Here is a 22,455-nt window from a genome sequence, read left to right as displayed (position 1 = left end):
ACTGGCATTGTTGTGCGTAGTTTTCTTCAATGCATTTTCAGAGAGTACCACGGGGCTTCTGCGTCTTAACTAGTCTTGCAGGGACTCTCTCTGTCAAAAGCTTTCTTAACATCAAGAGAAAAAGAGCTTCCACTTAGTTTTCTTTGATCAAAAGCCAAGAGCATTTTGTCAGCCAAGGCAGATAAAGCAGTTGTAGTGAAGTGCGAGAGCCTGAAGCTAGATTATTTTACAGTTTTATTTTGATGTCAATACAGCATTAGCTCTAGGAAGAGATGGTATTTTCTACCCTGCCACCAGCAGCACAGCACAGTAAATCCGCACACTCCATAGCGTTACCAGGTTTCTGCTCTGATTTCAGAGGGCAGGTCCAAGGATCTGATGTTGGTCTCGACAGCAGCATAAACTGAAGCTGCGCCAACGTATATAACCTGTGGCACCAAGACAAGAACCAGGCCTCCTTAGAAAGCCCTCATCCCAGAGAAAAAGAGTCTGATTACAGTAAACTCCAGTACAGGCACTAACACTAGTGCCAAAGCAGCCAAGGGAAATTTTTACTTCTTAGAAGGCACGTTAGTCTGGCATCGTTTGTCCTCTTTTGTTTCTCTTCACTCCTAATATCTATAGGTCTAGAGTAGTTACAGATCATAACAGAGTGGTTCTGAAAATATACTCCAGACTGCTAGAAATAGAAGACTGCCCACGATGTCAGCGGGTTTATTTTTCTCCTAGGTACTCAAGGGAACTTTGATTTAAGGACTGGGTCTGAATAGCACAGGTATCTGGTAGGATGCAGAGTCTCTACAGAAACAACACAGCCAAGCAAATACACGGGGTCAGGGAGCTGTTTCATTCGTTTGCAAGGCTAAACCCCATGTCACCGAAGAAAATTAACTGTGGTTATACTGAACGTGGGTATTGCTCACTCCGGATGTTAATTAATTTGATTTTCAAAGCAGTTAAAAGAAGCCTCAGTATTCAAAGTGTGCAAAACTATGGGAATATATTTCACAAGCAGATCCATTTCTTCAGAAAAGGTACATTTAGAAAATAAAATGTCACTGAGGAAACCCAACTTTAGGCTACTGTGGTTTGCCTACAAGTTTGTACTACAAACCACAAGTGGTGGAAGTGTTTAGTTCTTACAGGTATACAAGGAGGATTTTTATAATTCACAGCCCCTTTCAAGGTGCTTTCAAACCCCACCATTTACCTTTGTCACTTTATTCCAAATAGCTAGAGGCAAAATCCCCTTGTTTTGGCTGAGTAAATATGTATTCTGGCTCTGCCCCAATTACAGGAACCGTGCAGGAGATGCACGTGGAAACAGAAGGCCCGGCGATGACAGCATCTGCGAGAGTCTCGCTGATCCTAATGAGAAACTGTGAGCCTGGGAAGGAAGAGGCTCGCAGATGCGCTGTTTCATCTAACTGAACTGCTGACGCATGGTGCTGGTGCACTCTGGACAAACTTTGATGCTTGTTTCTCTACTGCAGGTAAGTATTTCTGCAGTAGTCATCATCCGGCTGCCTAGCCCAGACTGGCGCATAATGACTAGCCACAGCAAACTGATGTTATCACTGGAGCTTGCCAGAGCACGTAGAGCATTGTGTTAAGAAACTACCTTTGACACGGTCTGAAATAAAGTGTACCAGCTCACACAAATGTAAAATTTAAGCGTCTGTCCCTTTGCTTTTCCACATTTAAAAAGACATCCACAGCAGCTGTAAAAATCCGTGCCTCCTGTAACTTGGACAGTGCATGCAGTGCACATTGCTGTTTGCCCCCCACACCAGCAGCACTTGTAACTGCACGGAGCAGCCTTCTCAGTCCACCCCCACTGCGAGTGCCTGGGAAAACAGGCAGGCTTTGCAGCATGCCCAATAGATTAACCAAAGCCAGCTGTCATTACTATATATGGGTAAATCGTGGCCTGCGCGCCTTTCATCCATAGGAATCCTGAAGTCCCTATAAATGGTGCAGAAGAGAGACCCATTCACCAACCCCAAGTCCCAGTAAATTGTTCATGTCCCATGGGCATACACAGCTCCATGGGACAAGGGAAACCTGCGGAGCCCAGCCCGTGCAGATGCTCAGCCAGATCTCGGAGCGATCCTCATCTCCCTGGGGCTGTAGCAGCAGCCTCTTCCCCACAGTTACTACCTATAGGTATATAAGGAGGATTTTTGTAACTCACAGCACTTTTCAAGATGCTTTCAAACCCCAACATTTGCCTTTGCCTTAAGAGCACCATAGCAGCAGCAGACCTCCACCCCCAGGTAACTGCCAGCTGGTGTCGAATAATCCCCTAGGCCTTTTCCTCCCTGCTAACCTACATGAGCAGAAAAACAACATTAAAATGCATTACTATTATGTGCATTACAATATTATATGCATTACACTGACCTAGCCTCCCAGCATCATTTATGTGGGGCACACTCAGATTTAAAGCAGGCTGCAGAACTCAGCCTTGGCTATCAGAAATGGTGGTCCAATAAGGAAAATGCCAATTCCTAGAGGGCATGGAGAGAAAGAGTGAGGGGCACCCCTGTCCTTCCAGCTCAGAGTGAGGTTGGACACTGATTGTCATCGCAAGCACTGCCACGTGCCCCGCCAAGGCTCTGCTGGCCATTTGGGCAAGATCAGATATTTATTTTGGTCTGAGAAACTGCACAAGGGAAGAATGTGTGAGGCCCCTTGAAAAGCTTAGCAAGAGAAAGGAGGTTTCTTTAAAGAACAACACTCTGAGCTGATGCCAACTTTCCAAACGAGCCACGGGACAGTGAATCCTAACGTAGGCAAACGTTAGACGTCCCCTTGGACAAATCTGAGCAGCTCCAGATCAAAAAGTAAAACAAACAAAGGAAGAAGAGATCTGATGTTGTGGCTGCGTGTCCAGAGATTATCCAGTAATTTAGTATAATAAAGCCTCTTAACCAAGTGGATAAGCTTAGAAGCCATTTCACAATCAGCTCACTATGTAAGGCAGAGTTTCTTATCTCTAGGAAAAAAGTCCTTTTAAGCAGTCAAACATGCTAGATGAATATGCTAAATAATTCAGAGGAGATTGTTATGATAGGCTCGGTCCATCTCCCTCATAACAAAAATCACTACTTTCAAGGAAAATGTAGTGCTGAAGGATTTGCTTATCTTGCAACCACAAATTAATTGACGTGCCGCTGGCTGAACTTGCAAAGACCTTACGCTGAGCTTAGTTCCATTTTTCCCTGCTCCGTTGTGCATAACTATGAAATTGCTTTTGAACTGAGCCATTTCAGGAGTTTTAGTCCCTCCACGCGAGGAAAACTGCCATGTACCTACATGGTCAGTGGAAGCCATAAGAGCTCATCCCACCTTAGCTTTACCTGGCTTCCCGGCACAGGGGCTGGATGCTGAAGCACGGAGGGAGAAAGGAGCGCGTCCGGGTCCCTGGGGATCGCAAGGACAGCGAGTCTGTGGGACAAGACGCGGAGGCTGCCAGGAGCCTGCGGGGAAGGCAGCCAGCGCGGCTGGCAGAAGCTGCACGGCTATACATTCCCCCCCCAGGGGGTACACACACACCATATAGGAGCCAGCGTTGCACACTCAAATATGCTCCAGCTGGGCAGGAGGTCAGAGAAAGTTCAGAAATCCCGCAGGCGCCAGCACAACGGGGCCGGCGTTTCGGCAACTCTGTCTCCGTGAGTCAGAGCTTTCCTGGTGCTGCCACGGGCAGCTGCTCCCAGGTCTTCCCAAAAAGACCGGGTCAACGCACAGAAACCATTCCCAGGCTGAGCATATTCAGTTTTAAAAGTCAGTAACAACCACAACTCCATTTTTCTACCCTTTATCCTCCACAAGCCTGCTGACCAGTCTCTAATCCCTCTCAACCCTTTCAGACCAGGGCTACCTCTGGCTACCGGATTCGCACACATCAAACATCGTGGGTGTCAGCAGCCAGCTGTGGTTTTGCCATCAGTTTTCAACACGAACACATGTTAAATTCAACGCAGCTATGAAACCTGTGTTGCAAGAGAGTCTCAAAGTCTCTTAACACATTCGAGGTATATCTGCTGCTCTTTACAACAAGCAGTCGCCTGAGGCTCCCAAACGGCTCTTGCAGGGCTTTAATGAAGTCGCGAGTCCCGCAGGTCCTTTCCGGGAATCCTCACCAGCCTCGTTACCTCCTCGCACGCTTAAATAACGTAGAAAGTTCAGGACAGTCACAGTGATCTGTGCGAGCAGCAGCAGTAACCGACTTCCCATGCATGGCGGGGATGCTGCAGTGCCAGGGCTGATCCATGAAAATGGAAATTGCTGCAGGGTTTATGCTTTGCCGCATCCTAAATAGTTGACTGGGCTGGATTAGCGATCCAGTATAAGTGTGCTGGACAAGACATTGTTTCCAGTAGGAAAATAATTTCAGAAGGGTTGACCGACTCATGAAGACATGTTGTTCTCACTGATGGAAGTGTGGTAGGTGGTTAGAAATACTCCTCCTTCATTAGGAGTATTCCTCCCAAGCCTCAACTAAGCAGCAGAAATATCTGTTAAGGAAGGGCAGTACTGCACGTGTCCTAATAATGCTTTGCTGCGTCTGATGTCTCTGAGCAGAAATAAATTATTTACATTCCTTAATAAAACAAAATCAAACATCAGGGTAAGAAACAGCAACTTCTTCCCAGCAAAATGGACGGAGTCAAAGCCCAGGTCACTGTACCATGCCCTGGGTGGCTTGCCAGTATGACCTCTCCACAGCACCAACAAGTTTTTTGCTGTTTCCTGCTTGAATTTGTCTGACTAATGTTTTTGTGACCCACTTAATTTCACAGGCAGAAGAAAGAGGACTGAATCTGCTCCAACGCCTCCAAAACCTGCAGCATCTTGTCTCTGACACCAGAATTCATCGTCACAAGGCAAAAAAAATGGTGTGTGGAAAGGGACTGATAATTAACCATTTGACTCAGCCCTGTTTAAGATTCGCAATATCCTTCCATGTGTCGGGAGCAATAAATAGCCTGCAAACTGCATGCTTTGTCCCAGGAAATTTGTTTGAGGGGGAGGTTGGAGACTGGCAGAGGACGGCTGCTGGAAGATTATGGGTCTAAGCTGAAAGAGAAAGGCTCCGGCTGGAAATAAGGAGGAACTTGTCCTCGAGAGGACAGTCGGGCATCAGAGGGGCTTGCCTGGAGAAGCGGTGCCATCTGCGTGGAGTCCAGGCTGGCAGACTCCAAAATAATAGTGTCGCCTTGGCAGGGCGTCACATCACAAGTGTTATTCAACCGTCCCCTTGCAACCTTTCACGGCCCCAACCGAGCCTTGGAAGAGGAGCCATTAGCCGATGGGGAAGAGCGCAGCCCCCCCGGACGCCGTGCGAGCGATCCCCGCGCACGGCCGGAGGCACGCTGCCCGTGCAGGAGCCTGCTCACCTCCTGAAAAGCAAAGGGAAAAACAAAATGAGCCCCCAGCCCACCTGTTTCACCAAGACTCGTTTCCATTAAATGCAGTATTTCTTAATGCTGTCAACTCACAAAAGTCACAGGCTGCGATGGCGAACACGGCACCTTGTTCACCTCTCGGACGTGTTTCTTTTCGGACCCGGGCTTTAGACATGGGGGGAAAGGGTTGGGTTCGGGTAAGGAAATAAACGCATCGTTTCCCCCGTTGCACCCCAGGAGCGTTCAGGAGATGTCCTGGGACGGGCAGGGATGGAGCGAGGTGGGCAGGTCTCCACAGGTACCTGCCACCGAACAGGCGGAGGTCCTCACTTGTGCGGCGAAGGCTGGCTACGAGCACGCTGCGCTCCTCCTGCGCCGTGCGGGTCTCTGCGTGCTTTGCAGACGCAGGGTTATCTCCTTAACAGCCTCACGCTGCTGATTAATCGGCGCTTTTACCGAGCGCTTGGATAACGACCAGCGTCAGCGAGGCCAGAATTGTGCTTGCTAAAATAAACCCCGAGATTTTACACATGATGGGTGCGTTACGGGTATTATTTGGGGTGACGGGGAGGGTTGCAGTTGAAGTGAGGAAGAAAACCAGCACCAGATGGCAGCCACAGCTGGATATTCGCAATGCGGATCCCCGTCTCCACCGCAGCGATCCGTAGAGCCGGACCCGGAGGACCGAGTAAGCCCTGGGCCGTCCAGGAGCTGCGGCATCGGGGTTACATCCTCGGTGTGCTGGGAAGAGCCACGCCACACAGGGTCAAGCACAAACCGCTGCCCTGGAAAGAGACAGTGGGCAAGTCTAGATCCAAAAACGAGATGCTGCGAGCAAAGGTTGATTTTTGTGTTTTTTGGTTGGTTTTGGTTTTGTTGTTTTGGTTTTTTAAATGAATAAACATGTATGATTAATCTTAATGTTTCTATAAATACAGCATATTTGGAAAGATGTTTCCAATGTTTTCAAGCCTTAAACGTATCAGCGTAAAGGTGGTTTTGAAAATGAGCATTAAAGAGAAGGAAATCAGGGAGGAAACTCAGAATCTTGGTAAAGGGAAACAGAAAAGAGTAAGCAAATTCCATCCCTCATGAAAAATGTATTTGTATAAAACATGCACCGTTGTTAATTAGATCAAGGAACGGAAGTGACTCAAGCAAGAATTCCAGACTGACATCTGTCCCAGCAGGATCAATTTAAAATAAATGTCAAGAAGAACAAAATAAGTCAGTCATCACTTATTGGAGGAATGGGTCTTTCTGCAGAAAACCACTGGAAAGGGTTCCTCCCCCACCCCCCATCTATAAGTAATATCACATTCTTTCCAAATTCTAGAAGAAAACCAATCAGGAATCTGACCCAGGTGTTGCAGTTCTCACACTAGATGATTCAGGACTGCGGTTTTGACCCTTTAACAAAGAAATCCTCTCCCCCTCCCCAGTTTGTTATGCCATTATAGCCATGCCTACCGTCCCAGCGGCAACGGTCCTCCCAGGGACTGCGCCTGGCAGGGACGCCTTGCACAGGACAGCCGGGGCAGAGCCAGCCCCGGCAGTTCCGTCGGTGTGCAGTAATCCTCACCACCACCTTCACTAGCACCTTAACATAGCGGAAAAGTGGTTTATTCTCCAGCCAGGCCCACAATCATCCCCCTTAGATCACAATTTCTAATGAAACCCCTTGCAAAGAAAGAAAGTAAAATTACAAGTAAACTTTCTCAAATATTGGGGGGGGGGGGAATCAGTTGGGAGGAAGCAGTCTCTTCTTGTAGCTGGATGAAGTCCCTAGAAATGGGGTGGGCATGCAGGCAAGCCCTATTGGTTTTCTGGATCCCGGTTTCCAGACCCACACACATCTGCGGCGTTGCTGTCACCGGGCGTTAAAGCGATTCCCGGTGTTCCTGAGACAGGGAGATCCCTTTGGGAAATCAATTCCCACGGGGTATCCCAGCTTTCATCTCGCAGGGAGGCGAGAACAAAACCCAACCATGCTGGTTTGTGTGCATGAAAACGGCTAATACGGTAAAATAAATGGCACTAATATGCCATATAATTCCCTTTTTATAGACTGTAATTATACAACGTGGTATGAATCCAGCCCTACTTACTCCGTGCACTTCGGCTGCGATACAGAAGGGGGCTGCGCTTGGTAACGGAGAAACATCCCCCAGCCTGGGACAGAGGAAAAACGTTTAATTGCCACATCACCCTCACTCTTGAGCAATTTCGAGTCCCCCACCTCCAGAAATTAATATCCTCAGCCCCACTGATAGCAGAGGATGGCTGGCTCCCCTGCCGGGGGCGGGAGTGTGTGTGTGTCATATGCATACATATGAGGAAAAAAGAGGAAAAAAAAAAAAAAAAAAAAGAGTTCTTAAGTAAAGGGAAGGGGACATGGGAAAGCGCAAACTGCTGCTCCTTCACCCTCTCGCCGCTGCTCTTGCTGGCCAGCATGAGGTTGCAAAGGACACCGCACTCTGCTTTTTAAATCAGGGTTCAAGGACCACCAAAAAGATGCCTAGTGCTGCTAACAGAGAGAAACTGCAGCTGGCTTTGTGCGGTTTAACCTCTACATATTAAAAAAGAAAAATCAGTATGTGCAAGGGACAGGGGAAAACCCAGAGACTTTGCTCTTGTGCCCTGAGCCATGGCGTTAAGGAGTAGGGAGAATTTACTTTCTGGAGAGGAAGGGAGGAAAGGTTTCTTAGAGCTCTTCCCAAAGCACTTAATGCTTTCAAAACCACGACATTCCCAGCACGTGAAGCAATAACACTGGGGGAAGAGTCACAAACTGCTTCCCAGCGGGAAATCCTGCTGAGTTTCTGTAACCTTCTCATTTATCAAGTGCTAAATGTTCCCATTCTAGCTTTCCTAGGGGCTTCTCATGCAGGTGCCTGCCCTCATCCCGGCAGAGAACCAGCACGATCACCATATCCCTGCTCAAACAGCAGCATGGGAATAGCAGTAAGCACAGCTATGAAGAAATGCTGGATTATTGATGAAATTATTATATTATGAACCATATTATTTATGGGTGCAGAGAAAACTCAGAGCAATGAAGAAAACTCCTTCTAACAGACTGGCCAGTGTTTAAGAGATGTTTGCAGAGGGGCCAATTTCTTTTTGGCTTTGCTCTACCAGCTTGCCATGAAGGCTACGCAGAAAAGCACAGCATCACCTGCGCCGGGGTTTGCGACACACGTCTCTGACGTCCAAGAGACCGAATTAATTTCACACGAGAGTCGGCTGGGACCCAGATAACGGCTATTTCACCCTGGTGGTCCTGGCTCACTTATTAAGTACCATATGCACATGCTTCCCCTGTTGGGTAAATGCAAATCAACAAACGAAGAGCATGAAAAAAATCCCTCCCCGCCTGGCGCTCGGAAGCTTTTTGATGGGAACGTGCTGCGTCCTCAGCGCTATGCCAGAAACCAGGCAGCTGCCGGGAGATGCCGGCAGCCCTTTGCCGGGGGATGCAGTCGCACGGGGATTTGCAGAGACCCTGGGGAAGGCACGGCCCGGCATGGCGGCTATCCCGGCCGCGGCGTGCAAAGCATCTTCTCTCGCTTTCTTGCTTCATCATAAACCTCCTCCGAAATTTTGCACATCTAACAGAGGACGAAGTCTGCAGGGACGTAGGCACCGGCTGCCGCTGAAACCGGGCACTCCCAACCCTGTTTTGCCGAGCTTTTGCTCGATATCCTTTCAAAAATACCTCTCCATTAGAACAGCTTGGTTGTTCGTTTTCTAATACACGTATTCCAGTGCTCCTGCCGCTATGGAGAGCGGAAGAATATTCATCGAGATGCAGGCTTTTTTTTCAGCATTGTTAAATTGATTTGCTTTTAAGAATTATTGGGCGGTCGAACCTGCTCCAACTCTAGCTTGTTTTTGCAGAACACTCTGGAGAGGTTTATAGAGATATTAAAATTAAATACAAAGCCACAGAATAAATGGTGCTTCCATTCAGCGTATCTTGTAAATCCAGTTTAAATTGTTTCCTTTATTAAATATCCTTTCCTCTTAAAAATGGATTAACCGCTCTCACTGGAGGCTCTGTCGGAAAAGCCATCTCATCTCTATAGCAACAAGTCACACAAACGCACCCCTCGCTTCCACACCACTTACTTGGCTTTGTAGGAGCCGGTACATCGTCCCATTTCAAATATCACCATTACAGCATTTCCCGTTATTAATTACCTCCCTGAGGCCAGTCCTGAGCACAGCACCGTGACTTCACATTGCACTGGTGGTTCCTATGCAAAGGCTTGCGGATCCCGTCCTGTATTGAACACACGGATAGCAGATGTACGCGTTTCCCGGAGAGGCAGGCAACGCTAGCCTGATTTCTCCTCTGTTCCCCTGATTTTAGGCTCGTTGCTTTCCTTTTCCTCAACAACTATCCTCAATTTTTTCATGCTGCCCAGCAGCTGCTCGCCTTGGCAAGCGATGCGGTGGCCGTCCCCAAAGCTTTGCACTGCCGGAGTTTAAAGCAAGGGGCCCTGCAGAGCTCTCGACCCACATTTCAGGCTGGCGTTTGGAAGAACGTACCTTCAACCCTGCGGTTAAACACCCTCGTAGCATCATAGGGAGAATTCACCTATAAAAGGCTGATTTAGCTGAATTTCTGGGGTTTGCAGGAGGCTGGAGCGGTGTGGTCCCAGCCAGTCCCCACCACACAGGCTCCCAGCACAGCTCCATTCCCTGGGGCTGGATGGGAATTACCTTTCTGCTGATGGCCTTTATCCCAGGAGACAGCCTCCAGGAACATATATCTTGATGTTTCTGGAAAAATGGTGCTGTGCAGGGTGACCTGCGGCTTCTGCTCCTCCCAGACCCCGAGGCCGCAGCAAGGAAACGTTTCAGCCTCTGTCCCAGCAGCGCACAGGGATGTAGCCACTTGCAGAAGCAGCAGCTAGAGATGAACATTAAAAGCCTAACCTCATTTTTATTCAGCTTCAAATGAAACAGCCAGTCCGGGAGCAATACAAGAAGTGGCTTTGAGAGGCTACGAATGCTTTCCCATGGAGCCTGCGCCGAGCAGAGCTGGCGTCTCGCTTTTGCTGCTGGTACACAGCTGAAGTGATCAGAGCAGCGCTTACCTGGCAGTGAGCAGAGCCAACATCAGCACGCAGGGATTAGAGAGCGTTTGGTCTGCTATCTTCCCCCAAAACCCCCAACTCGGTCAGCTGAGCTTTTTTCCTGTATCAATGGGGTGAGAAGGGCACAGTAAAATTGGGGAATCGCCCAGGCTTCAGGTCCCTGGGGACACCAGGTTAATGCGGGGATGTGCATCCCTTCTCCCCGGGTGGCACCAACTCTGCCAGGGGCTGATCCTGCCGCCGGCGATGTGGCAAACCTCACGCAGACAGGCACGCTGCTGCTCCGGCACAGCTCATTTATCAGCAGCCGCTTTAAAGGGACCGAGCTGGGAGAGTGACTGAGTGCTCCGTCACGTTAATATGACGGTCCAAATTGCTCCCGTCTCTTGGCTGAGATGAATTTTGGCACAATTACAGTCAATTATAATTAGCGGCATTAAAGCAGCAGTTAAATGTAACCAGGAGCTCGTGGCTTTTGCTCCGGGTGGGAAGACACTTTGGCAACCAGAGCAAGTCCTTAACGCTGCTTCGGGTTTGCTTGGCTGGGAGATGTGGGGAGCGAGGTGCATGGTGGTGAGTCCCCGGGAAAGCCCCCCCCAGCAGCACTTGCCAGGAGCCCAGCTGACATCTTCCCTGGCAAAGGGAGCTACTCCAAAACAAAGCGCCAAGCCACGGAGCGAAGAGCCGCACCAGCATCTCCGAGGCTGCGGGAAACCACAGCAATAATGTGGACCAACCGTCCCGCGCTTCTCAAAGGACTGAATTCCCAAAGCTCAGGATGCACTTTTGAACATCTGCCACCCATCCAGCGTGCTTGTCCCAGTGCCCGAACCTTACCCGAAGCCTCTGCAGGTGCCTGCAGCCCCAACTGCTCCTTCCCAGCACCCCAAGTGCCACCTTCCCCCCACAATTCCGGCGATGCTCCGTCACCTCCAGACATTGCATGTGCAAACGAGGGGAGATGCAACACAGCAGGCTGGCTCTACCAGTTAGTTACCTTAATTACTGTTGGGTCATCAAAACCAGACGTGGAGCCACCGTGAGATCCTTAGCTGGCCAAAGCAGGGCGGGATTCGGGTGGCAATACACCTCTCTACTTCACAGCGAGGTGAGCCCACCTCTGCCGACGCACAGCATCACCTCCAAGGACGACCCTGCGGCCAGCGGGACTCTGCCGAGGTGGCAGCAGAAAAGTCCCTGGCAGCATCAGACACGGTACAAGAGCAGCAGTTTGCTGAACGTCAGATAGAGGAGAGCTGGATACAACTCAGCGCGGCTCCCTCGGGTAGCAGATTTCAACAGTAAATCCAATTTTGTTTGACATTAATCCCAACTTTTCAGTCCGCCACAGATTATCCTTTTGACGACGGCTTGCCATGCGGGAAGAGCTGGGACAGAAAAGCTTTTTCTCGGTTTTCTTTTTAATTGACCCCTACGAGAGACTGTCCCTGCCCGGCAAAGCGCCGGAGCTGGCCAGAGGCGTGGGGCATGCATGGGGCGCAGGTTTCTGCTCCATTTCTGGCACCCACATTACTGATGCCTCTGGGCAGCCCAGTCACATTAAATACAACTGGAAAATCTCAAATTGGCTCTTCAGCAAAAATCCAAGGCCGCAGGGTCAGGAATATCATGCCTGCTGACCCCACACTGGCTTGCAAATTTAAACGTCAGAGGATGAGCTCCTTACTCTCTTTGGGAAGGTAATTCACAGCTTAATACACTTCATTACCAAGACAGTTTCCTTTTTCAGCCTGAAGTTTCTCATTTTTATCCGCTTCTCCAGGTTTGTACCTAACCTGCCCACAGTTCCCTGAGAGGAGCTGTGCTCTAACAAGGCTCCTCATTAAATGTGATGGGCACATCACAAGCAAAAGGCAGGGATCCTCTAGCAAAAACCCTAATCCCATGAAGTGCAACTGGGAACTTAATAAAAACAGGCTACGATGCTGGCAGGGTCGTAAGGGGACAGCGACTAAAGCAGCTTGGGAGCAGTGGGCCCAGCACCCTGCACCCCTGACGGGACAATCTCCAAATCTCCTGTTCAAGACAACCCGGGACTGAAAGATGCTGCAAAATCCAGTTCTGCTGCTGCACCGCTCCCCGGGTTGATGAGACAGCAGCCTGGGATCCAAGGCATGTGTTAAGGATGCGGGGACCGTGCCCAGCCCATCTGCATTCATCCCACAAGCCACACTTGCCACTCGCTCCCCTCTCTATAATTAGGAGCTAATTCAGTGTTGTTAACAGACATTACTTTTTCTTCCTGCTCGTTTTGTTCCCAGAACTCATTCTCTCCCTCCCCGGGCGTGCAAGGGTCCAGCTCTAATTAATACACAGGATTATTTATAGAAATAGCCAATTCCAAGGGCCAGCCGCCCAGCCAAGAACTAAACCACGTCGCCTCGCCACCCCTCGGCGCCCACCCACGTGCGGATGTTCAGCACAGCCTGGTCGTAGGAAGGGCACCGAGCCCCTACCGAGGTCACCGCGGTTTCAGGGTGAATTCCCTGACGCCTGCAACGGGACCCTTCCCTGCCCATGCCGAGCATCCCCAGCACAAGCACAGGCAACACCAGAAGAGGGGCCACAGCCCCAGGAAGCTGCAAACACCATCTCAGCAGGGAGTGAAAAATCATGAAAGCCCAAGAGGAGCCTTTCCTGGAAACTGGGAGGCAGCTAGAAATTGTTAAGTGTTCAGTTATGGCTGCAGAAAACAGATAAGGCAGTCGAAACACAAAGTTAACTACAGCCAAGTGAGCAAGGCTGGACCAGACAGTTCCCAGATACGCAGGGAGCCTTACAAAACTTGTTTTATGGTTAGGAGAGACTCCCTCGTGGGTGGTGAACTCCCCAGGTTCACTCAGGGCCACTGAGGAAACCTTGAAAAAGCCATTTTGCTTATCAAGCAGTAGCGCAGAGCCCATGAGACAGCTCCAGAAGAGCAACTGCTAGGGACTGCGTGGGAAACGGCTGTGCCACCATCCAGGGACCACGTAAGCTGTTCTCACCGAGGACGAGTGTGCCAGAGCACCTGCAATCCTTTTGCACACCTCTTGCACATGCCAGCAGCTTTGGCCTTGCACCTCAAGACCTGTAAGCACCCCGAGCTCAGCACCTACAGACAGCTCTCACCTGTGTTAAACGCAGACATTCCCATCGGGCAACCCAGATCCCATTCCTCACAGAGATGCTGACCCCGCTGCACGGTTTCAAGCAGGTTATTTTATTCCTCTCCGCTCTTGCTCCCACTTGGGCTCCTCCTTGTGTTTTTGGGATGTCCGTGTAGACTGCACGGCTGTCGGACCCGTCCGCGGAGGCGGGGGGGTGTAGCCTTTGGTGCCACGGGGCCAGGACACTCCAATGGCAGAAGACGATGGCAATGCCACCAAGCGAGCTGTCAGCTGGCTTCCAGGGACAGCGCTCCCAGTGAGACGCTTTTCCAAAAGCAACATTACAAAATGCCTCCTCCTAAAGCACAGGCTGATACACCAAGACTTGCAGAGACAAGCTTTGCCACCAACACCTTTCCTGCCTGAAAGGCAGGGGCTTAAATATTCCTATGACAGCAGCTGTCAAGAGCAAATTGGAAAAAAAATAAGTCAAGCCGCAGCTGATCCTCCTTCCGCTTGCTCTGTTTTCACTGGAAAAGCCAACAGTAGCTCAGCTCTGGGCTGCATCCAGATCGCTCACCCCAAGACCCTGAGCACCCAAGTCTGCTCCCACACTGGCACCTTCCAAGCAATTCTAAGTCCTGCAGCCCAACAGATCCAAGTGGGAAGTTCAGGCAAGGAAGAGAAGAACAGCGCAGCACTAGTTTGTTTTCTAAATCAATACGATTTTTCAAATTTATTTTTTAAGAATTACTTCTAATATATCTTTCTCACAGAAGGAGGGTATAGGGAATGTTCTCATTCCATCTGTAAACACTGAAATACAGATCTGGGAAACCAGGGAAGAGACACAAAAAAGTGCATTTTACAAAATTATCAACTAAAATATATTTTACATGTATTACGTTTCAATTTAAATTCTACCGACTGCGTTTTCAGTTTCAAAAAATATTTCCATATCTAATAGATTAAAAAAGCATGAAATATTTTCATTATGGATAAGACATTTCAATTCATTTACATGCTGTTTGCACAACAGCATAAGCAACCACGTGAATCTCGAACAATGTTCTTGGCCTGAAGCAGATTCTAACATGAGAAGAGTCAGGATTTGTCCTCTCCAGACACAGGCCAAAGCCCGTTCCAGACCCAGGGCAAGTACAATTTCTCTTCTACCTGGAGAGGAGCCAGGACAAAGGTGGGAGCAGGGGGGAGAGGGGTCACAAGAAGGAGTTTCAGCGAGTTACTGTGGTTTCCAAGGCTGGGTTTTCAAACCCTTCCCTGACTGTGCAGCAATGCTCAGGGTTTGCCTGGCAGGTGGGTCTTGAAGCATCCTGCATCTGATGGCACTTTTGCTAGAGGAAGGCGGCCGCAGGCAGCTTGCCTGCTTCTGGCTGGGTGTCACAGGAGTCCCTGCCAAGTCAAGCACATGCATTTAGGGCTTCCCATGCCACCATCGTGTGCCACGGCCCCAGGGTGCAGCTGCTCCATTCCCCTCCCGCACCGCTCTGCCCTGGCCAGCCACGATCCCCTCTTTCGCAACGGGCAGGAGCGGCTCTGCTTCTCCAGCATCCTCCCTCCCTGCTGAAGAGCAGAGCCGCCTAACATCCTCTCCCGGCGGCATCAGAGACCGCTTTCTCCAACACCTCCTTGCATCCCCGTGGCACTTTCATCCGAGAGCCCCAGAAGCACTCCCGACTCCCATCCTGATACAGCACCGCCGTATCAGCAGCCCAACCGCATCGTTCCAAGAGACCACCAGTGCCCAAGTTAATTGTTAAGGAGAAATCTGAGCAATTACTTTGACACTAACAGTATCTTGAGGTATAAATGAGATAAGACGCTTCACCCGCAAATTCGTGCTTGCACACCTAGGATCAAACCTCCTGGAGCTGGGGTTTTCCCCCAGGCTACGCAGGCAAGAATAAATAGGGCTTTTCCAGCATCCTTGGCAACACTGAGCAGGGATCGTCCACCAACAGCAAGGAGACGTGTGCCCTGCTCGCCCACTGGGGCAGGTGCCAGATCTTGTCTTCTCCTCTCAAGTCATCATCTTCTAGACACGTTCCCCTCTTTGGTATGTAGAGCAAATCTCTGGAGAACTCCTGCATTAACAAACTATTTCCATGTAACGCATTTGCTGTTGTGGGGTTTTCTCTCCAGGCCAGGCAGGTGTGCAGCCGTCGGAGCAAGCCAACAAACCCTCCGTTCCCACTGTGCCGGCGCCCGCGGGGAGTACAGGTAGTGCTACTTCCACTGACAGGACAACATTAAAGCAGTACGAACACTTCCACCATTTAACACAAGTTCAGAAGCCCCAAAAGACTGGAAAAATGCAGATCCCTAGTTTCAATGAGCAACTCCAGCCAGCAGGAACATGGGCCAAGATGGTGTTGATTCTCCTTCTTTACATTAGTGCAATCTAGAAATGGACTCCCAGCTTGGTGTGAGTGACTCAAACGGACTGTTACACTGTCCTTTGGTTTGCTTTAGAATTAACTCGAACAGTTTGCGTTAAGATAAACTAGCGTCTATCTAGGATCTATACACGTAAGGCAAGAGGCAATATCTGTGGGGCTCGGGTCACATTTGTCGATGCGAACCTTTCCCAATGCTCAGTTCCTTTCAGGAGCCACAAAGCCACTTTGGTGAGCTTGCTCGGACGCCAAGATGAGTTTGGAAGGGGGGAGGCTGCAAGGCAGCGCTGAGACAGCACTGCTAATGGCTTCAACAGTACGCCCAGGGTCAGGAGAGTCACATCAGGGGAGGGAAGTTAAAATTTTAAAAAGCCAAAAAACACTCAAGAAAAGGGTTTGCCATTTCACCCTCCAGCCTCTAGCTTCTTCACACTGAAGATGTATGGGGTTAAACAGGGACTGGAAATGACGTTACAGGAAAACAAACTGGGAAGGAGTAAACCCACTTCTATCACTACGGCCCCCTAAGTCATTAGAGGAAAAGCAATACTCAGAAGAGAAAACATGGTTCTCACCAGCAGAGCCCACTTTGTGTGCTCCCAGCTTCAGAGCGACGCACGCCTGCTGGTGCTGTGCTTTTTGGGGCATGAGATCCTTTGGGGCAAGGTCAGGGCATCTGCGACAGAGGCACAGCTCTCCATAACACTGCACTGGGATGTAAAGCCTACGATCTTGCCAGCTCCCTCTCTGCTCTACGATGGAGCAGATTTCCAAGCCTGGCTGCCAAGCCCAGTCCAGGCAGTGAATCAAAGAACAGTGAGGTGAGGGGAAGAGAAAGATGAGAGAAAATAGGGGTCACCTCTCCCCCTGACGGAGCAAAACCTATTCAAGCACAACACGAGGCCACTCTGCATCCAGGTAGCTTCCAAAGCAACGGTTGTATTTTGAAGCAGATCTCACCCACTAGGAATCCTCACAGTCTGTCCTGTGGGACAAAGGAGACTCTCCTGTGCTCTGCCAAGGAACTGGTCTCAGTCCTCGCACTTCACATCAGGGCACAAAAACCACAGAACTGTCACAGCTTGACTCAGACAATGCACCAAAGCACTCCTCCTGCACCTTTCCACCATTCCCACCAGTGATGGCTCTGGATTCAGTTTACTGGCTTTTATCCCCTGCAAACCCCTCCCAATATATGCATCTCTAGATACATATATAGATATAGATTTACATATGCAAGTACCTATATCTATATACATATATTTATTTTATACGTATATATTTTCATTTATGCTTTTAATGAAGTGCTGTGCTTTCAACTGCTGCCTTCCTCCACAGGGATCTGCTCCTGCACACACTTTTCAGTCCGAGGAAAGAGCGCTGGGCGCTCTCATCTGCAAGCAGCACAAGGTAAGTTGTCGAGAGTGCACAGATGTCCCAGACCATCCGCCTGCTGTCGGCTCTCCGGTGCCACTCATCCTCACCACGGTCCGACTGAAGAATGGTGCTACTGCGGGTTCTTCAAGATGCGCCCGTGTCTGAAGTCGTAGACGTGACGACAGAGGAAAACCAGCTCAGGGTCAGTGTCCTCGGGCACCTTGCGGTGCAGAGGTGTGGAGTACTCTTCCGAGGGAGGAACCATAATTGTTTTCCTGCCTGGGATCCCTTCGACTCGACGCTTTGCCAAGGCACAAAATCTGCAACGCAATTACATTAGAAGAGTTAGCACAAACTCGTTTCACCTTCCGCTGTTTGTGTCAGTCTGTCTCACCAGAAGCCACAACTGTGGCTGCTGAAGGACAAGGGGGGGGGAAGGGGAAGGGGAGGGGTGCAGAGGGGAATTAAGCTTTGCTCAAGAGAAGGACATGAAGTAGCTACTGCTTTTGAGCCCACCCTGAACTGCAGGAAGCAGCACAACGGTTTACATTTCTATACTGGTGGATGCCATACAGTATGAAAGATGACTGCAGTTAATCTACCTTGCTTTTACTACTTTGGCCTCGTTTTTGTTAATTAGCCCCAGAAAAGGCTTATACATCAGGCTGCTGTTTAGGCAAATGAAGAATTCAGGATGCCTTCCTCTCAAAGGTGACCTTACCCACAACAGCATGAAAAAATTCCTGCCAATAGCCGTTCCAGAGGACTAGGCTGTTAGAAAGGAAACGAGCTGTTTGGATCCAAAGCTTAGGGTTTTTTTTTTTTTTGGTTGCTTGGTTTTGGGGGGGGCAGGGGGGGGTGGGGGGGGGTGGGTGTTTTGTGGTTTTGGGCTTGGGTTTTTTTGTTGTTTTGGTTTTTAGAGTTTCCAAAAGAAAGAGCAAAATTCAGCTTATAAAGAGTTTGTAAAACAGTTTGGTTTCAGAAATTCAAACAGCAGAGCCCTAGGCTAGGAACAGGAGGACTAAGAAGAGTGCATTAGGGTTTAAACATCCACTCTGCAGCAAGACTGCACAGTCAACAAGAAGCACTCAGCAAAACTGAAGAGATTTAAAGCACTATTTTGCATTATGGATTTGTGTGTCCATCCAACCCCTATTTTCATTCTGTCCTGCACATCCATCCATCAAAGGATGGCAGTCTTGAATATGGATGCTCGGAAGTTCTTACTGACAAAGTTTCAATTCAATCAACCAGAGCTTAATAGCAAAGGCCCGAGTCACTACTCGGAGCGATGCTGCTGCCAAAACACCCAGATTTGTGAGCACATACACTAGTGTCTAGTAGCAACACCGACAAGTGTATCAGCAGGCCTTTTGGCTAGCTATGGCACCTGTGTACCATAGGGGATAGATATACAGGATGATTTCCTGCCTTGCTTAGTTTTTAGCTCCAAGTTACAGGTTTTCCTGCACCATCCTCCACTGATGTCCACATGCTGTGGTACCAAGGTCATACAAGCATAAACATTTGCAAGCCCCTTAGAGCATATATATTACACGAAACAGAGACATAATAATGCTAGAGTGGAAGAAGCACCCACAGACTGCAGTACCAAACTTGTATGTAGAGTGAGTGTAATTCATCCAGCTCCAGCTAGACCAAAGTCTGTAAAGCTGGGACAGTTCTGCTGGGTGATGGTTGGAAATGGAAAGAGTGACAAGAGCTGGAGACAGATGAAGGTCTCAGGAACAGCAGCAAGTTAAGAGCACCACCTACCTGCAGTACTCTGCAAAGGTCAGCACATAGCATTTCTCCTCTATGCAGGCAACACTGTTTTCGTCCTGATGCCGGGATGCAAAGATCTCATTCTGCAAGAGAAGGAAGGAAGAGGTCACCCAGCTGACCAAGAGCCCCAGGGAGGTAGAGCTAGTTCCACACCTTCACCCATCACCTTAAAGGGAAGTCTATCAAATCATGCTCATAGCAGATACTCTTTAGAGCCAGTATTTCACATAATCCAGACACCTTCCAGGTGTTTTGGGACCTATTTATAGTGTGCACCAGAATTTTATCCAGCAACACGTGAGCAAAGCATTAAGAGTTCTCCCATCATTTAACACTGCCTAGCACACTTTGTGAGGCCAAGTGTCCAAACCCCACACATACTGCTGATGTTACAAAAAGCAATTCAGCAGCAAGGCTGCTACCAGCTACACCACTCAGCCTCCTCTTTCCTCCTGGGGATGACAGACAGCTTGTGGCCACCGCTGAGAAGTGTCCCAGGAGATGAGCTTTTCCAATGCTGCACTGGAAAAAAGCAAGCATTGCTATAGTGCTTTCAAAATGCTAGGAATGACAACGAGACAGGTAAGAGGGAGGAAGGCCGAGTCTATCAGGGGAGGTACTGCAGAGGCTCAGAAAAAACCCTGCAAGAGGTGCCTTTGCTCCAGCTTATCCACAGTCTGACTTTGTGCACAGACTCCACGTGGAAGGAACCTTCAGACTGCATCCAGAAAACCCAGTGAGCAACGCTCCTGCAGGCAGGAGGTTGGAAGACTCCCCACCCACACATTATTCTGAGCTCCTAGGGATGTTCTTCATTCATTTTCCCTTTCCTGTGCTGGAAACCCTTCTAATTCATTTCTACAGTTAAGAATTGAAATGGAGGTTGAATAGCACTTTGCTGTCTTTACTACTACCCTGTGACACATGACCAGTCTTTCTAATCCATCAAAGCTAAAGGAATCCCTTCTTTTCCAACCCTTTCCTCATGCCAATTCAATTAAAAAGGCTAGTTTAGTAAGGGAAGTAGCAATAGCCCTTTTTCCCAGGGTAATTTAGGAAACTTGGCTCTGCAGCAGGCAGGAATGGTTAGATATGGGGCAACCCAGATGGAGCCATTTGAAAGAATTTCAGGTGTGGTTAGGTCAGCAAAGACAATCTCTGGGAATAAGGATGCTCTGCACAAATCTGGAAGCATTACCTGCAGGCTTTGTTTCTGCTCACAGGCCTGAGGAAGGAAGCAAGCTGGAAGGAAAGACTCACAAAAGGGTCACCGTTTGGGGACATGCTTAATCAGAGAAATTGAAAACGCCACACCTTGCTTCTGCATGGTGGGGTTTTGGTCTACTCCTTAAATCAAAACTATCTGAGTCATCTTTGGCAAGCCCATCCCAGCTACTCAGCCGAAATGGCACTCTCTCATTTGAAGTCTTGTGTAATTAAGCAGGTGTGCAAGAAACTGGCTTAATTCCTCCTGGCCAGACTACTGGCACTCTCACTACACTAAAATGCAACTGGATACAGTCACGCTTCATTTACGGACCAGAAAACTATAAGGTACCACGTTTTGGTTTAGAAACTCATCTGTGCCCTACAAGTCAGGCAGGTACAATTCCCTGGCTCTTCCTCAGTCCTGCTCTAACCCACCCCCTCCCTCCTCTTTTATTTAAAAAAGTAAATAAAGGAAAAATACACCAAGTATTTTGGTGGGTTGAAAACAGCAGTAAATTCTCCATTCCCAGTTTAAAAACAGCTTATCTTGTCACCCAACACAAGCCCATGCAAAGCAGAGCAAGGCGTGAAGTCATAATGATTCACACATTTCTCCTTTTAAAAGGCAAACTCTATTACACTGGCACAACATCCTCAAGTCAGTCTTTAATTCTGCTCATAAATCTATACAGGGGAAGGATGATGCATCCATGTTCCTGCACAAAACAAACAAGTTTCTGGAGTTTAAGAAGCAGATTAAAGGATTTATGTTAAAAAGCCAGCCTATGATATAGGTACTCCAATGTCCTGCAGAATTGCAGCATGAGCTTTTGCATCGAGCTCTGCATTTCTGGGTGAATTAGAATACCCTTTTCAGAAAGGCATCTGATCTTGATTCAGTATTAACTCACTCTTCCTTACTCCTAAGGTTGCAGACAAAACAACTTTTCACTTAATGCGCACAATTTTCTCAGATTAAAGGGAGAAACATTAAAACTTAACAGAGGCAGCCATGTAAAGAACACAGCAGCTTCTGCTACAGCCCAGAGTTTCTACACATGACAATAAATGGGGGAAAAGCCCATCTATGGGACACCACCACTCAACACATCTGGCAACAGCTGCATCACAGCCAAAAGACAGCTCCATTTTACTCAAAACAGAAGCTCAGCCCCGAGTTTGAGGCCACCCAGGAATGCAGGGAGATAGTCAGGCTAATCCCCTCTTCCTGCAGAAATACAGACATAGCAGGATACCCCCGCCCCAAGTTTCACACTGGGATGGCTCACCTGGTGCATACTGGGGTTGCGGCCTCCCTGAGTGTGCTCCGGTCTGTAATACCACAGGAGGCTCATCATCAGCTCCCCTGCAAGAAGATTTATTAAAATATGTCAAGCCTCAGTTTTCTCATAGTGTTTTCCCACTAATACCCAGCTTCCTCCTCCTGCTTCATCCCTTTCATTCCCACAGCGCTCACGTAGAGGCAGCTGTGCCGTGATAAATATTTCATGCTGAACTAGGTGTCCTTTTGTTACAGCAAGAGGCTGTATGAAGTCGGTCACATTGCTATTCCGTTACACCTTCCCCCCCCCCACTTGCGTTACATCATCACAAAGAGGTCAGTTAGACACACACACACACACAAAAACCCCAAAAAACCAAAATCAAACGTTTCCATCTGAAAAATGTATCCATTCAGACTGCAAGCTGGCAAAGATGCTCATCCAAAGCTCAGTACTTGCAGCATTAACTCACAGGTTCATGCCAGAATGGCTGTTGAAGGATGACATGACCAAGATGGGCCTCACCACACACTGATCGCTTCTTTTACGCGCAACTTTTTTTTTTTTTTTTTTTTAAACTTTTAAGCAAGACCTTTACTTTATAACATTTGGCACAGATTCCTTGGTTCAGGTATCGCTAGTCAGACACAGGACCTTAACATCAAAACCACACCACTCCAATCACCACCTCCACGCAGGTCCCATCAAGAGCTTCCACAGACAAGCCCATGCTGCACACCAACTCCCAGCCCAGA

General features: G+C 48.8%; 1 protein-coding gene across 2 annotated transcripts in view; it reads right to left on the bottom strand.

The window, feature by feature from the left end:
• Positions 1-14,338: 14,338 nt before the first annotated feature.
• The window catches only part of BAHD1 (bromo adjacent homology domain containing 1), a 42,252-nt gene continuing 34,135 nt past the window's right edge, over positions 14,339-22,455 (bottom strand). For both annotated transcript variants that reach the window (XM_030039541.2, XM_030039540.2), the window contains exons 5-7: positions 21,707-21,783; positions 19,200-19,291; positions 14,339-17,743 (exon numbers count right to left, since the gene is read on the bottom strand). In XM_030039541.2, the coding sequence (XP_029895401.1) occupies positions 17,554-17,743; positions 19,200-19,291; positions 21,707-21,783 (359 nt within the window). In that variant the 3' untranslated portion in view covers positions 14,339-17,553. The remainder of the gene's footprint in view (positions 17,744-19,199; positions 19,292-21,706; positions 21,784-22,455) is intronic.

Source organism: Aquila chrysaetos, chromosome 16, assembly GCF_900496995.4.
Source record: "Aquila chrysaetos chrysaetos chromosome 16, bAquChr1.4, whole genome shotgun sequence".
Classification (NCBI taxonomy): Eukaryota; Metazoa; Chordata; class Aves; order Accipitriformes; family Accipitridae; genus Aquila; species Aquila chrysaetos.
The sequence above is the reverse complement of the archived record's forward strand: the minus strand, read 5'-3'. Positions and strand labels throughout refer to the sequence as shown.